At 42.1% G+C, this 23,706-nt stretch overlaps 1 protein-coding gene across 1 annotated transcript; it reads right to left on the bottom strand.

Annotated features, from left to right (window-relative positions):
* Positions 1-1,589: 1,589 nt before the first annotated feature.
* Positions 1,590-21,800, bottom strand: LRP2BP (LRP2 binding protein). The gene is made up of 9 exons (XM_060247311.1): positions 21,723-21,800; positions 19,071-19,209; positions 16,035-16,147; positions 14,854-14,967; positions 10,401-10,543; positions 9,545-9,650; positions 7,846-8,069; positions 4,216-4,381; positions 1,590-1,746 (listed from the first exon to the last, which is right to left on the bottom strand). The coding sequence occupies exons 2-9, from the start codon at positions 19,183-19,185 to the stop codon at positions 1,681-1,683; spliced, it is 1,047 nt and encodes a 348-aa protein (XP_060103294.1). The 5' UTR covers positions 19,186-19,209; positions 21,723-21,800; the 3' UTR covers positions 1,590-1,680.
* Between the last annotated feature and the right edge of the window lie 1,906 nt (positions 21,801-23,706).

The raw sequence follows: 23,706 nt of genomic DNA, 5'->3' as shown, positions 1-23,706 counted from the left end.
CCCCAGCCCAGAATGTGGCCATAACAACTTAATCTAGGGAAGCTTCAAAGGAATTTAATGGGTCAAATACACATATTTGACAGACTGCAGAGCTCCTGAACAACTCAGCAAGTTTGGGTCAAGTTTGACAAAAAAAGGCCCAAGTCTGTAGATTACTTTGTGCACTGTCCACATCTGCCGTGGGTGCTGTTACTCACGCACAGAACCAATGTGATGATGTTGGAGCTTGTAGTCTTAGATTCAAATCCCTTTTTCAACCATGTAGTTCTTGAGGTTTCCTTGGGCCAGTCACATTCTCAATCTAACGTGGATAAAATGGAGGTGGGGGGGGGCTATCTCCGCAGTCAAAACACCTTGAAGGACTGGCAACATAAAATGTAATAGATACATATGTAGTGGTTTCATGTGGAAGAAGATGAAAGAGCTCAACAACTACTTGCTCATAAAGCTGTTAAGGTAAGAATTAAGCTTGCAAATGTATGATCGGATATCTATTTGTTTCTCTTTATTTAGACATCTTCTTTGCTTCCTCTCCAGAGAACCTGCTCAAGGTAGCTTACAAAGTGAAACATAATGAAGATCTAACACCATACAGGTTATTAACCCAGCAAGAGCATGAGAACAGCATACAATTTTCTACATCTTAAATAAAACATTTCTTAGGCTAGACACAGACAATTAAAATGAGACTAAAAGATCAGCCCTTAAAAAGACCAGGAAAAAGAGTTGGGTGGGAAACCTCAAAGAAAGCAAGGTAGGTGCCAGATGAGCTTCAAGGTAGGGGAAGAGTGCTGAATGGGCTACTGCTGAAAAGGTCCTGTCTCTGGTTGCCATTAATAGCAGCAGCACAAGGCTTTGACTGGGGCCATAGCAGTCAACGAGTATAGCCTGCTGTTTTCATCTCTACTAATATCTGAAAGAAGTCTGATATACCTTTTAAGTTTTATAGGAAGGCTTAGTTAATTCACTAGCACAGGGGTACCCAGTGGGCTGCCTTTGAGCATCATAGCGCTTACCAACACCTTTTCTGGCACTGCACAAGAGTGTTTAGAAAATAGGCATGGGCAAGTGAGGCTTTTGGCCAGCAAGAATTCTTACTAGTCACTGGAAATTTTATTGGCTGTGCAGATGTTTTTAAAAGTTGATTTGGCTGCAACTGCCACCACAGCACAAGGATCTTCATTGTGTGACTGAAGGTAAGCTGGGGCGGCCGTTTTGTGTCTGGCTCTGCCTCCTGCGACAGACATTTTGTGTTTGCACCACCACGCGCTGTCAGAATTCCAAAGATACTCACAGGTTCAAAAAGTAGGGGGTGGGAGGACTGCTATATTAGCATATTCTTTCAGAACATCCCATTATATTCATGCAGTGTTTTAAAAGGGAAATTTGAGATATAGGTTCTAAGTTCTTAACACTTTGCACAATTAATGCTGATTATATTAATCAGAAACCAGGTAGAGGAAAATGAAAATAGATACATGATTGCTTGCACGCAAAAAACCCTCCCCCCTCCAGTAATTCAATTCCAGAGAGAAATTTAAAATTATATCAAAGCATTGTATCTAAGGAAGGAAATTTGTTTACAATATTCATGATTTATAGAAAACTGTAAGAGCAGTCAGAGGTTACAAAGCAAAACTTGCTTAGTTGGAACTCGCTTAGAATTATTGAAATGATTCACTAAATTCTTCCATGATTCGCTGTCAGCTCAAGGTCAGCAGCAAGAGCAGGATCTAGATTGCATGCCTTTAAAACAAACAAATAGCAGTAGCTGTCAAAAAAAGTAAGCTTTTTTTGTACAAGGCATTGAAGGCATTGTGTATGAAGCAAGTACATCGTATCTTAAAATAACTTGTTGACCATGCAGTCCTCTTGTACAAGCTATTGAAATCCATGGATTAACTGGAGAATTGTGCTGGAGTAACTGGAGGATTGCCCTATAAATTACTTCGCTAGAAATACATCACCTCAGTCACTAATATGCAGGTTTTTTTTATTGTGGGGGATACCTTTCCAGGTGGGCAGCTATACTACAGTATGGACTGCTGGAACAAGATAACCAACCCTTACTGAGAGCCAGCTTACAGATCAGCAGAAGTGGGGCATTACAGGTATGAAAACTACCCCATGTTAAAGCTCCCCGCACAAAGAAAGCTAGCATTCCAAGAAGGCCAGGTTGAATTCTTCAAAGTGCTAATTTACCATCTTCAGTCCAGGAAAAGTTATTCTGTAATTGGTACGTTAACAAGTAGATTTTATTTATAAGGAAGATGAACTTATGATTCCATTGCCACTCATCATGTAAGAAAACTAATATGAGGAGGAGTGGAATTTGAACATTGATGTCAGTGGTTACTGATATCAAGCATTATTGAAGAAAAATCTCTGCAGATTCAAAACCCCCTACCCCCGGGCAGAACAAGGATTTTCATCATGTGAAAAAAAGGTAAACTGTGTATATCCAAGAATATAAACAAGTAGTACATTTTAAAAGACATGCAGAGCTTCTTACTATTACTTTATGCATGATAAACAAGTAGTACATTTTAAAAGACACGCAGAGCTTCTTACTATTACATTATGCATGATCTCGCTCCCTGAGATGCTGTGGCTGGCTCTGCCTTTTGTGGCAGCCATTTTGTGGTTGTACCCAAAGATGCCTACAGGCTCAAAAAGGTTGGGGACCCTTGCATTAGTCTGTCCAAGAGCTAAACTGTGCTATGTGAATTCCCCAAACTTGCCCTAATGGTGAATGCAATATAATTTACTTCGTTAAACCAACTGATGATGCCAGAGAATCACATGAATAGAACAGACATATCTAACAGCTGAACTACACTTTATGTGGGAGGTCTGTAATCTTTCAGTGTTAAGATCCCAGTTTAGATCAGGGCTTGAGTGGTGATAATAGTTTAATGTTACATTCATTGTAATTCTGGAGTATTAAATAAAGATAATTTCTGTTAAAAAACAAACTATGTCTGCCAATCACCTCAGAGCTGCTATTTAAGAGATAGGTACTTATATTGTACCTGACGCTTCTCCCTGCTGAGGGCGGTAGAAGGTGCTGTCTCCTGCTATCATTCCCCCAATCCAAATGAGCCCTGAGGAGGGCTTTTAATCTAAGAAGACAGTTATCCAATACCTGACTACAGTTTAGGCCTCAGTTCTGCAACAGAACCTACTGTAAGTATGTAACTATGTTGTTTTCTTGCAGCCTGCTATTGTTGGAGTATAACACCAGAGGAACAGGAAAATACTCCATATTTAGATAATTCAGCTCAAATCAGGTATAGAGCAGGGGTGTCAAATGTCTGGCCTGGGGGCCAAAACTGATCCACCCAGGGCTTTAATCAGGCCCATGGGGCTCTTTTCTCCCTCCTCCCCTACTCCTGTCCACAACCTTTGAAGCTTCAAGGCTGCCAAAGTTCCCAACTGCTTCTTCCTTGTCTTTGCAGGCTGAAGCAGGAAGCAATTCTAGACTTGCAAAGCTGCAAAGAAAACACGGAATGGATTTTCCATTAAGGTCTCTGTGCTCTGAAACAAATCCATTCTGTGTTTTCCTTGCAGCTTTGTCTGTGCTGCAATGCATTTTAATGGTGTGAAGCTCAGTTTCACTTTTCAGTGTATATATGGCCAGTTAGAAGCTGTTCCTTGCTGGAATTGTGAAACCTTTTAAATAAAGAGTTGATGCTTTGAGCCAGCATGTCTCTGCTGAATGGACCTTAGAACTGATGCCTAGTGAGTACTCTAATCTGGGAATCTACAGCCAAAGGGGGGTATTGCATTGAAGAGCCATTGCCAATCTGAGTAGACCTGGAGGCAGGGGGAGAAGCTTGCAATGCCCATCCATTTCATGTTTTCCTAAGCCAAGAGCATTTTATATTCTTGGTTTATATTTTTAATTTCTGCTGTGATCCTTGTGCTTTTTCTTGATGTTTTATTTTTAAAATTGCATGACCAAATCCCACTATTCCCCCACCTTTCCATTTTAAACAAAACATTGCAAGAGTTTTAAGCATGTTTGTATTTTAAGTAAAAAATAATACCATTAGTTCTGTTTCTCTGTATCCTTGATAAAGTTTATATCTCCACTATCTGGCATTACATTTTATGATACACATGGCCTGGCCCCACAAAGTCCCATATATGTCAGATCTGGCCCTCATAACAAATGAGTTTGACACCCCTGGAATAGGGTGTACTAAAACTTACCTTAGAATAGTATTTTTTAGCTGCTGCTGCATCTGGTTTTGTTCCTAAGCCAAGCTGAAGGCACCTGGCCAAGTAGAAGGAAGCCATCGCAAGCCCTTTGGCAATGTAAAAAGGCATGCAGTCTGTGTCCTTTGCTATTTGTTCAACATTGTCATTCTCTGTAACACTATTAAAAAATTCACAAAGTAAAGTAAAAAAGAAAAAAAAACTTTTTAGCACCAAACGCCAATAGCAGTGCCCTGTAGATTCAATGGAGATATTTGTGCTCAAATCGAATAGAGAAGCCTGTACAAAGACACAGTGGTCACAGTAATCATGCAGCTGGTTTTTAATTGCATCTCATACATAATTAAATCGCTCTTTTAAAAATAGCCAGTGGCAGTCAGTGAAACATACAAGTGAGTGGCATATCTTTCCCTTTATTGCTGCATTCTCCTCTCTGAAGAGCACTTAGATGACAGGTGCAAATGTAGACTTCAGATACCTGAGGCTGCAAAACCAGCTGTGGCTGTGGCCAGCAGTTTGATCCCCCCCCCCCCACTAAGCTTTGGGGTAACTCCATCCTCTTCTAGAAGACAGCAGGGGAAACCTTTGCAGCAACAGAGCTCTCAGACCCAAGACTACAGTTTTGGAAGGCACTTCTAAGGTATTTAAAAATCTTAACTGTGTTTGATCTCATTTTTATTTGGGGGAGCGGAATAGAAGGAAAATAACTGTTTCAGCATTGATACAGTTATCATAAGAAGGATTTAGGTGGGTGGCCATGTTGGTCTAAAGCAAAGAAGAAAGAGTCCAGTGGCATCTTTAAGACCAACAGTTTTATTCAAGGTATGAGGCATCTGTCTATATATGAACTGTTAACTTTCATTTCAGTGTATCTGAGGAAGGGTGCATGTACAGCGTAAGAACATAAGAGAAGCCATGTTGGATCAGGCCAATGGCCCATCCATTCCAACACTCTGTCACACAGTGGCCAAAAAAACCCAGGTGTAATCAAGTCGTCCACTAGTGGGGCCAGGACACTAGAAGCCCTCCCACTGTTGCCCCCCCTCAAGAATACAGAGCATCACTGCCCCAGACAGAGTTCCATCTATACCCTGTGGCTAATAGCCAACAAAAGCTCGTACCTTGAATAAAACTTTGCTGGTCTTAAAGTGGTGCCACTGGACTCCAACTTTGTTCTATAAGTTCAGAGGGATTTGTGATAGTCAGATCAACAATGGCCTTTCCCATAGACTTTGATTACAAGATCTGTTAGTCGTGGCCTTCAGCCATGTACATTTCTTGTACACGGACCAGGCCAAAGGACAAGGAATCGTGAACACATGAAGTGGCTTTATACTGAATCCGACTCCTGGTTCATCAAAGTATTGTCTACTTAAGACTGGCATCGATTGTCCAGGGTCTCACACAGAGGTCTTTCACATCACCTACTGCCAGATCTTTTAACGAGATAACAGGGATTGAACCTGGGACCATTTGCATTCAAAGCAGATGGTCTACCACTGAGCTACAGTCCCTCTTGCAGTCATTGCCCCCAAACCACACATTGCAGCTTTCCCATTTTAATTTCCAGTTGCTTGAGGATTATAAAAAGAAGGCAGTGAGAAACTTGAATGCTACTGATTTCAGCAAGTGCTGATGGAATGTTAAAGAGCCCTATGATCACTGAAATGCACGAGGAGAAGAGAGGTTTGCTAAAGTCATACTGCGAAGGAGGCTAGAGGCAGGAGTTTGTCTGTGGGCACAGCATGTGTGTCATCTAAAAGTGATGGAAGAGGAGGTGTAATATATGGTGTGGAAAAGAGACTTTTTCATAATTCTGGGTTGTTCAGTAAAACTTCATAGACAGGCACAGGACAGACAAAGTTCATATGATGAAGTTCTTATAGTGCCTTGCCTCAGTCTGTGGACACCACTGCTTTAGATGGTTTTAAAAGGGACCTAGATAGGTTCATGCAGGACAGGTCTATTGAATGCTGTTGCTGAATAGCAAAATGAAACTTCCATGTTCAGAGGCAGCATGCTGCTGGCTGCCAGTTGCTGGGGGTCTTGCTATGAAACAGCAGCTGCCATCATGCTCTGCTTGCAAGCTTCCTGGAAACATCTGGTTGGCTGCCTTTGAAATGGGATTCTGCAGCAAGGAAGCCCTCAATCTGATCCAGCAAGATTCTTTGGTTTTTAACATTGCTGACCCTTCAAGCCCTTTGCTCAGTTCAAATAATGGGAGCAGCTGTCAAATCAAAAGTCAACAGAGTTGGTAGGACATGTGTCTAGGGAGTCTCCTGGTCTATAGCATCTTACAGGAGTCAATTACAGCATGTCAGAATCTTCACTTAGACTTCACTACATTTTTGCTTGAGCACCAAGTGTCATTAATTGGCAGTTCAGCTTCTCTATTTCCTTTTGGCCTTAGTTTCTTTTTTTAATATATTTTTTTAATTTTAGCTTTTTAAGGGAATACAGAATAGAAAAAAGGAATAGAGGAAAAATAATAAAAAGTATGTATACAAAAACACCATACAAAGGACAATTTTGCAGATATTAAGGACAATCCTTGATTAAAATACATGTGTATATAAAAAGAATATATGACATGTTAGCTTAAAAAACAATCTACTCAGCTTATACTACCATTTTGTCATAATACATTATACACAAGTAACCACATAGAAATGTTGTATATTACATTAACATAACAGTTCATTGTAACAAGTCATGTAAAAATGATAGCCTTAATATTTCATATTAAAGCTATCATAATATTAAACTATATAATATTATACAATCCAAATGTATAACTATAGAGATTTATTGTAGTAATCATTGAAAGCTTGTCAGTTATTTTCAGATTCATCTTTTAATCTTTGATTAATGTAATTCTCCACATTGCTCTGAATACTACTTTTGCTGCAGTTAACATTCATGCATTGTGTTCACTGGTAAAATTCCTAATAGCATTGTCTCTGGTAACACAGCAAATTTTATATTCATTTTTTAAAATTTCAGTATGTATTTCTATCCAATATCTGCTAGGGTTTTTTTGTAAGACCACCACACATGGTAAAAGGTGCCACCTATCTCTTTACACTTCCAACACAATACTTTGTAGTTTTTATCCATATTCTCAGTATCTTTTGGGATAATGTACCAGTGGTAAAACAACTTTGTACCAGTTTTCTCTATGTACTTTACTTGCTATGCTTTTTAGCCTTAGTTTAGAAGGAACACTTGATGTAAACACAGGCTGAAACTATAACTCCTTGCTAGAAGAATATGAGACCGATTAAGCCCTTATCCAATCACCATTTCCCAAATGACTTGGTGGAGTTTCAATATGTGGTCTTTCTGAAGTGGAATCCACTTCAACTTGCTTGGTAGCTAGTTAAGGCACAAAGTTTAATAACATTTTGTGGAATTGCGCTTTTATTCTTGAGCTGGAGAATCAACGGGAAAGTCAAAGAGAAAGGATAACAAACATAATGACCAGAATATTCTGCGTTGAACTTTGCGTCCCTCATTTTTAAGATCAAGGGCATCCTACTGGTGTCTCTTGAGTTCTACTGACTGCCTTTGATAAATGTAAAAAACATTTACCTCTACTCAAATTACTAAATGAAAATAAGTCACCTCTTGGCAAACTCAGCAGCTTTTGTAAAAAATTTTCTTTTGTAATAATACTCTACAAGATGACCTTTAGCATAGATGTTTCCACGATCTGATGCTTGATTCAGACACTCCAAAGCAGCCTTCAAATTTTTATGTATACCATGTCCGTGAAAATACATAAGCCCAAGGATGCCCTGAGATTCCAGGCTTCCATTCCCACATGCTTCTGAATGCCAGAAGAATGCCTGTAGGATAGAAGAAGAGGTTTTACATAAGTCATTTAGAACAATTCTTGCTATATACGTCCATGAATGTTGCTCAGGAAAAGCAATCTCTAAGTAATCAGGAATGAAACAAGTCTTTGTTCATCTGACTACAATATTCATCATCTGAAACAAAGATAAGCCAATTGATTGAATGGGATACTATGTACGAACAGAAATATATATGCATGCACACACATGTATACACACACAATACTACTACTGCAACACACTGTTAATTTTATGGCATTGTTTTTTGTCTATTATCTTCTGTTTCCAGCCTTGGACATCCTTCACTTAGTAATAAATGCAGAACTGTTGTGAGATTTAATGCCTCTTCAGTGGTTGCATTTTTAGCTCAAAACTGGTTGTAAATGATCCAAGAATGATGAACTTCCCAATTACTAACAAGGTGTTTTAGAATCTCCTGTGTCAACTAACAAGTGAAAAGCTGGCAGCGTGTGCTTCAGAATCAAAATTGGAACTGGGGTGGGGAGGGCAATGCATTCCTTTCTATTTGCTTATATTCTGAGAAGCACCATGGCCTAATGCATCTGAAAACAATTTTTTGAGAGTGTCCTTCATGCACCTGGGAAGTTCATGGAGGAAAAGTGATTTGCATAAGTGTGTTTTTTGATTGACCGTTTCTAGAAAATAACATAGGGAAGCAAAAGTCTTTGGAAAAGGCATTGCTGATCTTGTGCACTAACAGTGAGCCCAAGAAGTACAGTTTTTAGCATCCTGAATTCAAATTAGGTGAAGAGCAGGTTGTGAAAACCAAGTCCTTTCCAAATGCTCCTTAGATATCTAAGATATAGGGGGTGGTCAACTGAGTGGGCGCCCAGTCATCCCAGAATGCATTGGGGGGAGATGTGGGTGCAGAAGCAGCCTTCCACATGCGCTGCAGGGTGCATCTTGAAGCATATTCCCATCTGCAGCACAATGTTCATCTGAACTCTGAATTGCCTGGATGTATTTTTTGATGCAAATAGAGAAGAGCATCTGAAGCTACCAAATGCAATTACTTGCCCACAATCCTCAACATATTGCTGCTGTCATCTCTAGGAATGATAGATCCTCCCCTGGTGAGAGAACTGTCTCATCTTGAAAGGCACTGAATGCATCAGAACTATGAGGTTTTGCTAGCCTTCATAAGAACCCGCATTTTCAGTGCGATCCTAAACAGTTATGCCCATCTAAGTCCATTGAAATCAATATACTTAGTGTAACTTTGCTTAGGGTGACATTCTTGGGATACAAAGGAGGCATTGTTCAAAGTACATTGGTCTTTCACTTTTTGGGTCTCACCTTTGTGTTTTTTGCTTATTATTTTCCTTTTGAATTGGCACCGATCCTGGTCCCCTATAAAATACTATAGCCTCTTTCCACTGGAGCATGATGTGCACTGCAGTTTGATCCAAGATTTATAGTTAAAGAAAGGGTGAGGGGAGCACTACCTTTTTCAGATCCTTGGGGTGAGTTGCTGAATACAGCATTCCAAGGGCATTCTGAGCCTTTACACTTGCTTTTGGGTTTCCGTGGTCTGCAGCAATCAGCCATAATCTGGAAAGTGAAGGGAACCTTAAGTGACGTCGCTGGGCTTTTTTCCTTAATACAGGTCTACCTGGCAGCTTCCCAGATGTCTCAGCATGAAACTGGAACTGTGCTGATTAAGAGAAAGGACCTACCTGTAAAAAGAGTGTCCCCAACTCCCACCCTCATGTTGACATTAGGAGTTGGATCCAGCAATACACAAATGGAAAAATTGTACTTAAGAGTTCCACTTTTAGACCAGCAGTCACACAACTGCAGTAGCGTATAGTGCTTTAATATAAATTGGAATGAAAAAACTATGTGCACCTGGAACAATGCAATGGGCAACATGATTTCATTTAAATAACGTTTAAATTCTACCAAAAGAAATGTATTTTGTGTCCTTCCTTGGGCAAGCAAAACACATAGTGTAGCTACAATCACTTTCCCTTGGTGCAAGTAGACAGGAGTAATTTGAGCTCAAGGAGCACATACATAGTCCATTGGCACCTTTAAGACCAACAAAGTTTTATTCGAGGTGAGCTCTGTTCTGTTGCTTCAGACCAATGTGACTGCCCTCCCAGATATGTTGCACATACGGAAATCTTCCCAAGGAGCCAACTGACTGTCCCCTGGAAAGAGGATTCCACAGGCTGTACTTATTCCTGACAGCACCATGGCTGTGCAGAGAGAGAGCCATGTGTGTTGGACACACATCCAGTCAGCTTTAGAACTGTGGATATGGCTGCATAGCACAGGTGGCCTGCAAAAAGAGGGTACCTTTCAGACTCTTTTTCCAAAATCGCAGTCCCACATCCTTCCCAGTAAGCTCTGCCAAGGTTGTATGCTGCAGCAAACTTTAAATGTCTTGCCTTGGGGGAATCGGAGCTGAGAATCTTCTTCAAGTATTCCACTCCTTTCTTCTACAGGCAACAAAAGCAAGTGCAAATGCATATTCAACATTTGAGATTTCTAGGCAAAATAACCTGAGATTTTACTGTCCAGGAAGGAGGTGGGGGTGGAATTTTTCCTTGTCATTCCCTTTCCTGCAGCCATTCTTCTGCTTTTATAAAAGCCCAAGAATTACTTGTGAGTAAACAGTGCTGTGTTCTCTCTCTCTCTCTCTCACACACACACACACAGAACTCCACTTCCTTCTTGAAACAGTGCATCTCAACCTGCAGCTCTCCTATAAATCTTTTCTATTTAATAAGATTAAACAAGCACCTGTTCACTTGCAAAAATCACCTGAAAGAAGTTTTAATCAGCAACTCCAGCTAGCACATGGCACAAGCTTCACTGGTGGTTCCTGATACCAGGGCAAGAAACCTTTGTAAGCACGGCCACATAACAATAGGGAATCTGGCTCAGAAATAAAACTGCCATTCGGGAAGGCTTTTTTGCTAGTAGCAATCTCCACCTTATTCCCAGCTTTACTGAACACATAGTCATTAGGACTGACATGAACTTCTTCAGGCCTGCTGATGTCAGCAGCCAAATATGGTTTTTGGGGGCAAGGCTGCCTGTCCTTGTGAAGCTTTGGCTCCTGCTTCCCTTGGTTTCAGAGCCACAAATGGACTCATCATCTCTTAATCCAGCAAGTGTCTGTGTCCTGGCCAAGCTAACTCCTCAAGACTGCCTGCCAAGCCAACAGATCAGGAGAGGTTGCTGTTCCCTATTCTCTTCCTTCAGTTTTAGAGCGTGGGATCTACTGCCTGGAGCACAGTATACACAGGGGTGGAATTCTAGCAGGAGCTCCTTTGCATATTAGGCCACACACCCCTGATGCAGCTAATCCTTAAAGAGCTTTGTTGTTCAGTCGCACAGTCGAGTCTGACTTTTTGCAACCCCATGAACAAAGTCAAGCCAGACCCTCCTTTCTTCCACCATTCTCTGAAGTCTGTTCAAATTTGTGTTAGTTATATCAGTAACACTGTCCAGCCATCTCATCTTTTGCTGTCCCCTTCTTTTGCCTTTTGTCTTTCCCAGCATCAGGATCTTCTCCAATGAGTGCTCCCTTCTCATTTGGTGGCCAAAGTATTTCGGCTTCAGCATCTGACCTTCCAGGGAACAGTCAGGGTTGATTTCCCTTAGGACTGACAGATTTGATCTTGCAGTCCAAAGGACTCTCAAGATTCTTCTCTAGCACCATAGCTCGAAAGCATCACCAGCTTACAAGGCTCTTTTTTTGTAAACTCTTGGAGGATTGGCTACATCAGGAGTGTGTGGCCTAATGTGCAAAGCAGCTCCTGCTGGAATTCCACCCCTGAGTATATGTTTATATACCTCTGATCTTATAGTCCACCTTTTTCATCCAGCAAAGTATGCTATTTGCTATTTAACTTCTTTCAGTATAAACCCATTAACCTCTAAAAATGCCATAGCTTTTCTTCTTCTTTTGCTTCAGATTGAAGATGTGGTTACTCAGTCGGTGATCTACATGGGTTTATATCAAGCAAAAATATGCATTTCCATGCAGGCTTTGGGACATTTTCAGTGAGCATAGAAGGGGGTAACCAGGGGTCATTTTATAAAAAAAGGTGGTGGAGCTCATTAGTATATGCCGCTGCCCCCTCAGCCAAAAGCAACCGATGCAAGAAAGGAGAGCAAGGCCTGCTTGGGCTGGCTAGAGATCCAGTCAGCCCAAGCAGGCCTTGCTCGTCTGGGGCCCTCCCCGCTCCTGGTCAAGCCGCCCGCTTCCAAAAATCACATAAGAAGTAGAGAAAGGGTGACGTGGGCTTCTCCAGGGGTTAATGAGGGCTGCTGGGGGCATGGCAAAGCCCCTGGTGGCTGGCTACCCACTCTCCTAATCCAGGGATTGTTATGCAGCTGCATCTACTATTCAATGGACCAGATAGGTGGGGAGGAAGAGGGGGGACCCTCAGAAGGGTTCAGAAGCTGTGCTCCTGTGAGCTCCCACTAAATCTGAGGCCTGTAGTAACTGTTGGCACTGCACTGTTTTTCATGCAAGTGACTAGAGACATGAAGGCTTGGCAAAGTGTGGAAAACACTGTTGCATCGAAAACTTTAAGAAGATCAACAGAAAAATTGCAGATTTGGAAGAATACTGGGGGAGGGGGAATCTGTTTTTTATTTTTTGAATTGGGATGGGGTTTTTATTCAGAACATGTATTATAAAGGTATTTTTATATAAGACAATTTACAGCATTAGATTCTCCTGTATACCATAGACATTAACATATTTTCAAGCATATGTTTATTATTTCAATTTGACTGATTTTGTTCACAATATGCTGTACTGTGAAATGATACTACACTACGTTAAACAGTTTCAGCGGTATTAAATTTGATCTGATATCCAACTATGCTGTTAGTCTTATTGTAAATGGATATATATGAGAATGTTTCTGTCCAAATAACACACTTCCTTTTCTTTACTACAAAATTTTGTTTTTTAACTGCTGTTTTTTCATTCCTCTCATGAGGCAAAAATAGATCTTAATTAAGGCAATATAATGTGTAGCAATTTGTAGCTTTCTTTCTTTAGTAGCGGGTATATTTATAGAAAACCAGACATTTCTCCTTTTGAATTTCATAAATATGCCAAATGTTACAATTCTGTATGCTATATAAGTTATAAATGAAACATTTTATGAAGCTAATGCAGGACAATAAATTAAACTTTATAAACTATTGGATATAATTGGTTTTACCCCTACTTTGAGGAAAGAAAAATACCCAGAATTTTTTTTTTGCATGACTTTAGATTTCTAGAAATTTTTTCTCTCTGCAAATAGCAGAGAATGTGAGAATTTCTCCTACTGTTGTACAGAAAAGTTATTTTTTCTGATTGAATTTTTCTCATCCTGCATGTTTATTGTAAGATATGTTTATTCTCCTCCCATTCTAGCAAAAAAAATTATGGAAGGAGAAATTCTTTTACAAGTTAAATAAGCAGAACTTTCTTCCACGTATGTGTTGTTTCACTACATATAGATATTGGATTTATAGCACTTTAGCACCATATAGTGATACAGTACAAACATTCTGTTTTTTATATTGATTGCCATACATGATATTAGAACCCAAAGTTGGGAAGAGGCTCTGTTGACACACAAATATTTTTAGAGAGGGATGATATTCTAAACTTAGCACTCACAATCGCCCCAAGCTCATGCTGAAACAACTGGAAACAGACATAATTGTTGCACATATGGATTATATTAACTCATCCTCAACAAATCAGCAACAAATATATAGTAATTCAATTTATTTTGCTTGGAACTTTCAGTATAAATAAGAAACATACTAATCAAAATGTAAGCAAAAATGCTATGCATTTGTGTGATTCAAAATACATTAAAATTAATGGATGTACTAAGGTTTCTAGGACTGTATGCCCTTTGATGCCACTTCCAAAACTAACATTAGAGATTTGTTAATATTTTGTAATAAAAATGGCAACAAATTGTGCAATTACTTGGTATTTTATTTTGACTAGTAAAATGTACAACGTTGCACTGAATATAGAAGACGACTGCAGATTTATTCCCCATCCTTCTCTCTGAATCAGAGTGGCTGACAATCTCCTATATCTTCTTCCCCCACAACAGACACCCTGTGAGGTGGGTGGAGCTGAGAGGACTCTTACAGCAGCTGCCCTTTCAAGGACAATTCCTACAAGAGCTAGGGCTAACCCAAGGCCATTCCAACAGCTGCAAGTGGAGGAGTGGGGAATCAAACCTGGTTCTCCCAGATAAGAGTCCACACACAGTTTGGTGTAATGGACTCTTACCTGGTTCTCCCAGATAAGAGTCCATTACACCAAACTGGCATTGAATATAGCCCTATAGTCTCCTCTCTACCCCAACTATGCATGTGCCCAGGCGGCACAACTGCCCAGGGGGGAGGACAGTACATCTGAGCAACCCATATGTCCCCATCCATCTATTTCCATCTGCTCAATGTAAGTTACAGAGCATAAGCAATTTGCTTTGAGTGAAGGGGGAAATGGAAAGGACATTAGAGCTGCAAACAGGTTTTCTATTCTCTCTAGAGATCTGCTGCATTGCCCACGTACAGGCAGCAGAGAGGGAATAGAGCTACAGGACTATCTGATCCATGTGGATGTTGTGTCACCTTTATAAACTTATAGAACTTGCTTAGCAATGATATTGTCTGCACTTAGGCATGCATGTTGAAACAAGAAAAAGTTACTGCTTAAGAAACAGCTACAACAAAAATAATGATCTCCCTGCTAGCTGCAACTTACAGGATCTGGTGGGGTCCCCAATCCATCGTAATACATCACGCCTAACTGATACATGGACTGGAAATCTGTGTCTTTGTTTTGTTCAAACAGCAGTAATGCATCTTCATACCATCCCTGCACAAGACACAATCGTCAACCAAACACTGTGGATTAAACATCCCAGCAAATCTGGCTGCTGAACTTTTGGGATCAAACCAGGCAATTTTGAAATATATCATTCTCTGAACTAAAAACCGGGGAAAGGGAGTAATTTTTAAAAATTTACTAGGCATTTTGGAAAATGGAAATTAATCCTATCAACAATTGACATAGTTGAATGAAATGCAAATAAAGCCATGAGTCTGCTCATACAATCTCATCCAGTTCCTCCCATTACTACAGCCTCCATCTCAGTTGGCTGGGCAGCTACTGTAAGTGCTCAGGCACAATCACAAGAAAATAATAAAATAGTGGCACCTAATTTCACAACAAGGTATGAAAGATTTTTTTAAGGTTGACAAGCACTGAGGTGAGCACTGATTTGGACTGAGGCCGTGGTACACGGGACAGTGGGCAAAGGCTGTTAATACACCAGATGGAACAGTCTAGACCAGGGGTGGCCAAACTGTGTCTCGGGAGCCACATGTGGCTCTTTCACACATATTGTGTGGCTCTTGAAGCCCCCACTGCCCTGTCAGCTGGCTTGGAGAAAGCATGTGTCTCTTTAAATCACTTCTCCAAGCCAAGCAGCTTGGAAAATGCATTTAAAGTTGTTTTTTCCCCACCTCTCACTTCTCCATCTATCTTCCTCCCTTGTGGCTCTCAAACATCTGGTGTTCTTGTTTTGCGGCTCTCGAAGGTATGATGTTCATGTTTTGGCGCTCTCAAACATCTGACATTTATTCTATGTGGCTCTTACATTAAGCAAGTTTGGCTACCCCTTGCTAGACAACGCAGCAAGGTAGTGCATAGTGGGGAGGGGGGCTGATGTGATTTAGACACCCACTGCTTCTCCCACCCTTCCCCGAATAGATCAGGTCCCCTAGCTGCTCGTTATTCCAAAAATCTACAAAGTTGATTTTAATTGTGGGTCTCCCATCTCTCTTCTCATGGTCTCCAGAGTTACTCCCCCCTCCGCCCACCCATACTAACATTTCCCAGTGCAATTTCAAAATTTATTTTAAAAAAAAATGAACTCCAACCTCTTCAAAATACAGCTGTCCTTTTAGAAAGTATGCCAGAGCCTCTCCAGCTTCAATCTTCTTGTTCACAATCTCTTCAGCCCTTGCAACCAGAAAGGTATGGCTGTAACTCTCTGTTTAAAAGGAAAAACAGTAGTACCTGGTCCCACAATTAGACAACAGTTGAAATTATATGGTCATCATCTATAGCTTCACATTTAGTACGAGTGAACCATGTCCCAAGGTCCTCTTGTCCTGGCACTTTTTACATGTTTTGCTAAGTACAACTTGGCAGGGGCCAATGGGCAACAGGGTTAGCTGCCGAAGGCTCCACGCAGGGGACTCCAATCTGCTCCCCTCAACAGAGTGTGTGTGTGGGGGGGGAAGAGCTCCCACTTGCACCTGTCCCATCTTGGGTATGGGCAGCTGTCTTGGTGACAGCCACTTGTGCTCACTCCATCCAGGTTTCAGGCAATCAGCTTCCAGCAGTGGTTCCTGCCCTCCTCACACAGGGTCAGGGCCACCCCTTGCTTAGCTCCATCAGTGGGGCACAGCAATGATTCAGAGTTCCCATCCTGGACTTTTGCCCAGGGCTCCAGAATCACTAAGAACACCCATGCAAGGTCCCCCTACCCTCCAAAAAAATGCTGTCAAAGGAAACAGTCTCAAATCAAAAACTTTTTGTGCAGCATGGTACCAGCTGCATGAGCACTATCAGCTTCGATAGTGCTGAAGGAGGCTGGAATTGAGTCTCTTTATTGCAAATCGTGTTGCTCAAGATAATCATAGTGGACTACACCCTCTTAGAACAAGTATGTGAGTGTGTACTGTGTACTGGATGAAGGACTTGTTTTTTCAAACCCTCATCCTTTTGTCAGTAGGAAAACTGTTCCTGTAACAGGATCCATACACAGTGGATTACTTTTGTTGGGTCATTGTACCTAAGTGCTTAATTTGCTTTAAAAATTTATTGGAAAGCAAACCTGAGAACTTTTGCAATGAAGAAAAAGAACTCTAGAATCCACTTTGAAGTTCTTCTCCTGGCTCTGTTTTTTGATGGGACACACCAGCAATTGGTACTGGTGTAAAGAAACTGCATTTCACTACTGGAGGTCAGAGGTGCTCTTATTCAACCTGGGGTCTTCAAGTACAATCTGGGACTGCCACCTGTAGGTTTGTTTATTCAGGTCCTTTGATTTAGTAAACTAATTGTGTGAAATATATTGCATTTCACCTGTCTGGAATCAACATTTTATTTTGGGGGGGGGGGTACTGTGAAAGAGTAGGTAAGAATCAATGTTCCTTCTAAGCCATGAAGTCTTGTAAGCAAAAATTCTACTTTGTGAACTACTGTATAAATTAGTTTGCTCTGGAGCCATTTTTCATGAGCTGGGACAAAAATGTGTGAGCTGGAGGCTAAAAAATTGTGAGCTAGCTCATACCAGCTCTGCTTAGAGGAAACACCGGTAAGGATTAACTTTTGCCACACAATATACTGTACAATTGACAAGAGTGAGAAAAACAAATTGTACATCTTGATATCAGAGATCCAACAATCATTCTTCTTTGGCAGAAGAGGTGTAACCTTCATACTGATCTATAAGGGTTGTTCCTATTACAAAACTGAGCTCTGATGCAGTGGCAGTGTTTAAGCAATGTGTTTAGTTCCGTGCACCTAATGTCAGTTTGGTGTAGTGGTTAAATGGGCAGACTCTTATCTGGGAGAACCAGGTTTGATTCCCCACAGTTCCAATTGCAGCTGCTGGAATGGCCTTGGGTTAGCCATAGCTCTCACAGAGCTGTCCTTGCAAGGGCAGCTACTACAAGAGCTCTCTCAGCCCCACCTACCTCACAGGGTGTGTTGTGGGGGAGGAAGGTAAAGGAGATTGTAAGCCACTCTGAGACGCTGAGATTCAGAGTGAAGGGTGGGGTATAAATCCAATACCTTCTTTTTCAATCTAAACCAAGCATTCCCAGCAAAAGAATATTAGGCTAAAGATTTAAGATGTTTCCCCTGGGTCTTCCATGTTACTACTGCATTGTCATTACTTTGCAAGCTACCTCGAGGTGGTCTCTGGAGAGGCAGTACATACAATGGAAATAGACTGATTTCCTTCAGCATGGATCTGCCCCATTCACATATAAACCAGGAGAGTGGGGAATTTAAAGGGACATAGAAGCAGGCAGGAGGGTGCTGAATCCTTTCACTTTAACCACTCACATCTAGTTGCTTTTCACCAAGCTGGGCTCTGATATTGGAAGTGAGCCTAAGAGAAATGATCCAGGGGAAGAGCTGTGGAGGGAAAGAACCTGAGCAGGGAGAGGCCTTCAACAATTCCTACCCACCAAGCATCTCTTCAGCTCTTTAAATCACCCTTCCATTTTACGATTCAGCGGGGCAAACAAATTTAATTTGGTTCTTTAAGCTGCAAAGAGCCCCGTGGCTCAGAGTGGTATAGCTGCAGCACTGCATTCCTAACCTCTGCTTATGACCTGAGTTCAATCGCAGAGGAAGCTGGGTTCAGGTAGCCGGCCCAAGGTTGACTCAGCCTTCCATCCTTCCAAGGTCAGTAAAACGAATACCCAGCTTGCGGGGGTGGGGGTGGGGAGTGTAGATGACTGGGGAAGGCAATGGCAAACCACCCTGTAAAATGTCTACCGTGAAAACATGATGCAACATCACCCCAGAATGGGAAACAACTGGTGCTTGCGCAGGGGACTACCTTTACCTCCCCCCCCCCTTTAAGCTGCAGAATTACCCGGGATGCTTCTTAAAATCAGCCCATACAAGCTGAAAGTTAAGTACCCATGAAAGGATTCTTTACCCAAGAATTTGATTTATTTCATTGATTTTTTAAAAAATCAAATTCTCTCTTCTACAGAAGATTCTCTGCCGACATTGCATTGGACTGTTAGAAGGAATGAGAGGCCTGCATATACATTTCCCCTGCTCCCGCTGCTTAAGGAAGTTTGGCTTCTTCTGAACTCTAGAAATGTACGGTTTGAGGGAGATGAAAGGAAGAACTGGGACTCCTGGCTGTTATGTTGTGTACTTACGTGGGCAAGATACCCATTTGTTTGATTCTAACCCAGCACTGTGGCTCTTTGAAATGGTTTGGAGGATGGTCTCAGAGCCACTTGTCTGAGGCAAAGGCTCCCTAGTCAGCTTCATTTCTTCCTTTCAAGTTCTGCTTCTCTGTAATAAACAAATAAAGGTAGGAGTAACATGTCAAACATAAGAGATTATGAGGGCCACACAGAAATTCTCACTGTCTTTTCCACCACCTGTTCCAAACAAAAATGTCTATTTTCAGGCTCAGCTGAGTAGCTGTGTTGGTCTGAAGTAGCAGACCAAGTTTGTGTTCAGGGGAACCTTTAAGACCAACAAAGTTTTATTCAACTCAGGTTAGGAGTGCCCAGGTCATTGTGTGCTGTGGCAATTTGTTAAATGGACCAAAACAAAGGACAGTCAGCTGCAAAGTCAAGCCAGTTACACAGAAATAGCAGGATGGCTGAGTCAGTTGAATAAAACTTTGTCGGGCTTAATGGTGCCACTGGCCTCAAACTTTATTTTCAGGCTCTCTTCTTAAGTTTTTTCACATTACCCCCACTTCCCTCTGTAGGTCACCACAGCCCCATACACTCATGCCTTTCGAGAATCTCTTGTTCTGAGGGTCATTCTGCACTTGGTCCCATTTTGTGCGGTTTGCTAATGCTGAGTGGCTTGATTGGAGAGATTCGTAGGTGGCACTTTTCAAAATGAGAGAGGCTTGAAACCTCTGCGTACCTCTTGAAAAACATCAGTGTACCTTTTGAATGCAGGAGGCCCCTCACATTTCAAGGCCCTTGAGAACTATTATGAACAAGAGCTCAAAAAGCAGCAGCAGCAGCTGTATTTCCCTCCCCCCCCCAGAGGTCCTGTATTTTTTCTTTTCTGAAGCCAAGTGTTTTCAAAGGTGGTGAGGCTACAACCTGCTGCTCCCTTGGCTTGGGCTCTGGTATTGTTAGTATGACAGCAGCATGGCAATTGTCAGACTGGCTTAGTCAAAGGAAAGTGGTCTCAGTCACACACCCCACACACCCCTATTGCTATGCTTGAGTGTCCTGATCACATCATGCTGGCACCCAGCCTTCAGACAAGATACAGCATCCTGGCACAAAGTGCTGCAAAGGCTGCGATTCCCAGGGGTCACAGACTGAGGGAGCTTTCCTTTGGCATAGGGAAGTTTTTTTCAAAGGAGGCAGAAGAAGATGATATTGGATTTATATCCCACCCTATACTCTGAATCTCAGAGTGGTGACAATCTCCTTTATCTTCCCCCCCCGCCCCCCCCAACAGACACCCTGTGAGGTAGATGGGGCTGAGAGAGCTCTCCCAGAAGCTGCCCTTTCAAGGACAACTCCTACAAGAGCTAGGGCTGACTCAAGGCCACTCCAGCAGCTACAAGTGGAGGAGTGGGGAATCAAACCCAGTTCTCCTAGATAAGAGTCAACTCACTTAACCACTAACCCTCGAACCAATGGGGGCACTTGACCTGGACCTTGAGCTCAAAGGGGGGAAGGGGGCTCAGAGCGAAGTACTCTTTTTTTTTCATTCAATAAGTTTCACAGCTTGTGTTTATGCATACAGCGTGTCATCATTTTTAATTTAATTTTTAATTTTTTAATTTTATTAGGAAGTCACAAAAGCCAAAAGTGGCTAGGACCTCACTGGACCTCAAAGCTTGGAAAGACAAGAAAATGCTTATGAATGATCAAGCTGGTAGCAGCCTAGTTTTGCCAACTTTGAGATCCTCTTCTTTCCATGTATCCTGTTTCCAAAATGAAGAAGGGCACTTTCTTATCACAATGTCTTGTTTCTCTCCATTCAGAAAGATGTCCTTAGAAGAGGCTGAAATACAGCGAGGCTTGCCCTGCCCGGTCCTTGGTGCCTCTGTGGAGTTTTTAGTACATAAAAGTCTGGAAAGAACATTGGTTTGAGAAAGGGAAATCTTTATATATACGTCAGAGGGATGTTTTTAATGAAGAAAAATAGAACTAGAGACCAGTGGGATCTGGAAGAATAACAAAATGTTTTCCAGAATAATTTTTTTGCGAATCAGAACTCACTGATGCTGGAATACATTTTGTTATGCATTTGGAATGCATCATTAACAGGGGTGGCTAAACCTGCTTAACGTAAGAGCCACATAGAATAAACATCAGATGTTTGAGAGCCACAAGACACGAACATCAGATATTTGAGAGCTGAAAGACAGGAAGGGAAGGAAGGAGGCAGGCTGGCAAATAAATGGGATGGAGGAAGAGGTAGAAAGAAAGCAACTTTAAATGCATTTTCCAGGCCACCAGCTGGCTTGGAAAGATGCCTTCTCCAAGCCAGCCAATGGAGCAGGGGGGTGGGGGCTTTGAGAGTCACTCAAAACACAATATTTGTGAAAGAGCCACATGTGGCTCCTGAGCCGCAGTTTGGCCACCCCTGGCCTTTTAGATCCCCCCCTGTACATTTATCACAGGACTCCTGTCTTATTTTGCTGATATTGGTTAATACAGCTACCTATCTGGAATTCGCATTTATAGTCTCCAAAAAGCAGGATCACTTTGGAGAAGATGATTTATTTTTAACAAGCATTGCACTTTAAAACCTCAGAGACTTTGGTAATTGTAAAGATCACAACAACCCCGCTCTGATCATGTGCATGCGAGACTCACCGAATTCACCGTCGGTTTCCATCGCAAACTTCCCCGTCTTCCTTCCATCAAAAATAGCTCGCCAAGTTCGGGGCCGCTTCGCGTTGCTTAGCAATGGCCCCTAGTTGCTCCTAAAACGCCCGGGCAACGCCACACCCCTTCTTCCTTCCTCCAATCCCGCGGGAGTGAAGAAAGAAGCGCTAGGGTATTGGCGGAAGGGAACTGAGCGGAATTGTTAGCTCTGAAAGAGGCGGGGCGAATCCGGAGATGTCACAAACTAGGCGAGGGGCGGCGTGTGGCAGTGCTGCCTAGTAGCTGCAGTCTCAGAACAGGCGCAAAGTTCAAGTTCTCGCTCTTGCCGAGAGCTCGTTGGGCGACCTTGGGCCTGCTGTCATTCTTTTCCCAAGTGAGGTCGGACTTATGCTGAAATAAACTTCAATTGCCACTTGATTGGTGTTTTGCGGCTCAAGTTTGCTGTGGGGATAAAATGAGGAAAGGCAGCTGATACCGCCCTGTGCCTATATTAAAGAATGTGACCCGGCTATAGTGCTGCAGAAACTACCAGGAAAAGACAGGAATCTGACTGCTTTTCAGTCTCTGCTCAGCAGCAGCAGGAACCACCCTCGCTCATCATTCCCAGATGACCCATTTACGGAGAATTTTGTTGACTACCCTCTCTGTAATTTTTGTCTTCTCCCCCTCGCCCCTCCCCACCTAGAATTAATGCCAGATAACTACCAAAGACAGGACACCTCTCTGAACATAAGCCAAGTTCTATCTTCACTACATAGCAAAACTTGAGCCAAAGCGGAACTTTCAAGCAAATTCTATTCCCCTAGCTCTTTTTAAATGCATATTAATCCCAATTTCTTAGGATAGTCACATTAAGTGAGGGGCCATCCCCTTCACAAGTAAGAATGAGCTGAACTTTGAAAGAGTATTATTAGTTTTATTTTATCAGTAGCTGTAGTTTTTAGTGTTACCAGACAATTCCCTCTGCTACAAACTTGCTCAAAATATTTAAAATGGAGTCATTACCTCAGTAGAGTACGAACAGGCATCTCAACACATTGAAAACAGTCTTCCCCCCATGCACATGCAACGTACAGTGGAGGAAAGGAGGAAATTTTACATCACAAAAAAGGGATGAGGGAAGGGTTAAACACTGCTCCCCCCATACTACATCTGCCCCACAGCTGGGCTGAACAAAACTTGAAAGAGTGTGAGATAGCTGAGAAATGATTTCCAAACACCTTATCTAGCTCTTCCTCTAGAAGTAATGAATGAACGGGGAGGGGCACCTCTTCCTGTCCACAAATGGCAGAGATTGGGGTGAGGAAAAATGGGGTGAAGGCAAGATTAAGGGTTAGGGGAGTTAGCAGAAGCCGGCTGGTCTGTTTATACCTCTTTTTTTTAGTCCAGACCGGTTTCTTTAATATTTATTTAATATGAAATGGGGCACTGTCACAATCTGAAATCAGCTACAAAAGAGGGAATGCTAGGAAACTGAGGGAAAAACAGACTTCATTTTATCCATCAGCTTTGCTGATTGGGACTCTGGAGAAGATCTTTGCAGAGTTATAAAACAGGTCTCTTCATATTTTTATTAATGGCCCTGGTGCAAAATGACTGTTTTAACAAAGTTGGAGGTGGCCTTTCAAACGCACCCAAAAGCAGGGCAGGAGGGTCTCTCCAGAGAAGGAGACACCAGAGAACTCATAGAGAAGGGCTGCTCTTTTCAGCATCAAAAAAGGCCACTCATCCCCCTGTGTAGTTCAGGCACACCCGGATCCTCTTTAGCTCTCTGCTCAGGGGAGAATAACATCCTTTTATGGAAGCTCTGTAATGCCCCCCCCCATCTCCCCACCTCCCAGAACCCTTCCTCAGGGCTAAAGAACAACGTTCCCTTCCTCCTCACAGACTTCCTGGCCACCCCCACCATCCATTTTTCCACACTTCCCACAAGGATTTCCCAGAAATGGCGGCCAGCTCTGAATCCCTCATT

This window comes from Heteronotia binoei, chromosome 9 (genome assembly GCF_032191835.1).
Source record: "Heteronotia binoei isolate CCM8104 ecotype False Entrance Well chromosome 9, APGP_CSIRO_Hbin_v1, whole genome shotgun sequence".
NCBI lineage: Eukaryota > Metazoa > Chordata > Lepidosauria > Squamata > Gekkonidae > Heteronotia > Heteronotia binoei.
Note: the sequence above shows the minus strand (reverse complement) of the source record. Positions and strands in the feature narration are given on the sequence as shown.

Coding starts and splice junctions, on each gene's coding strand:
- LRP2BP (XM_060247311.1), bottom strand. CDS start 19,185: ATGAAGCTGACTAGGGAGCCTTTGCCTCAGACAAGTGGCTCTGAGACC. Junction 14,968..16,034: donor GACAGCTGTATTTTGAAGAG/GTTGGAGTTCAT, acceptor TGTCTTGTGCAG/GGATGGTATGAAGATGCATT. Junction 8,070..9,544: donor ACCCCAAGGATCTGAAAAAG/GTAGTGCTCCCC, acceptor TCTATCCTACAG/GCATTCTTCTGGCATTCAGA.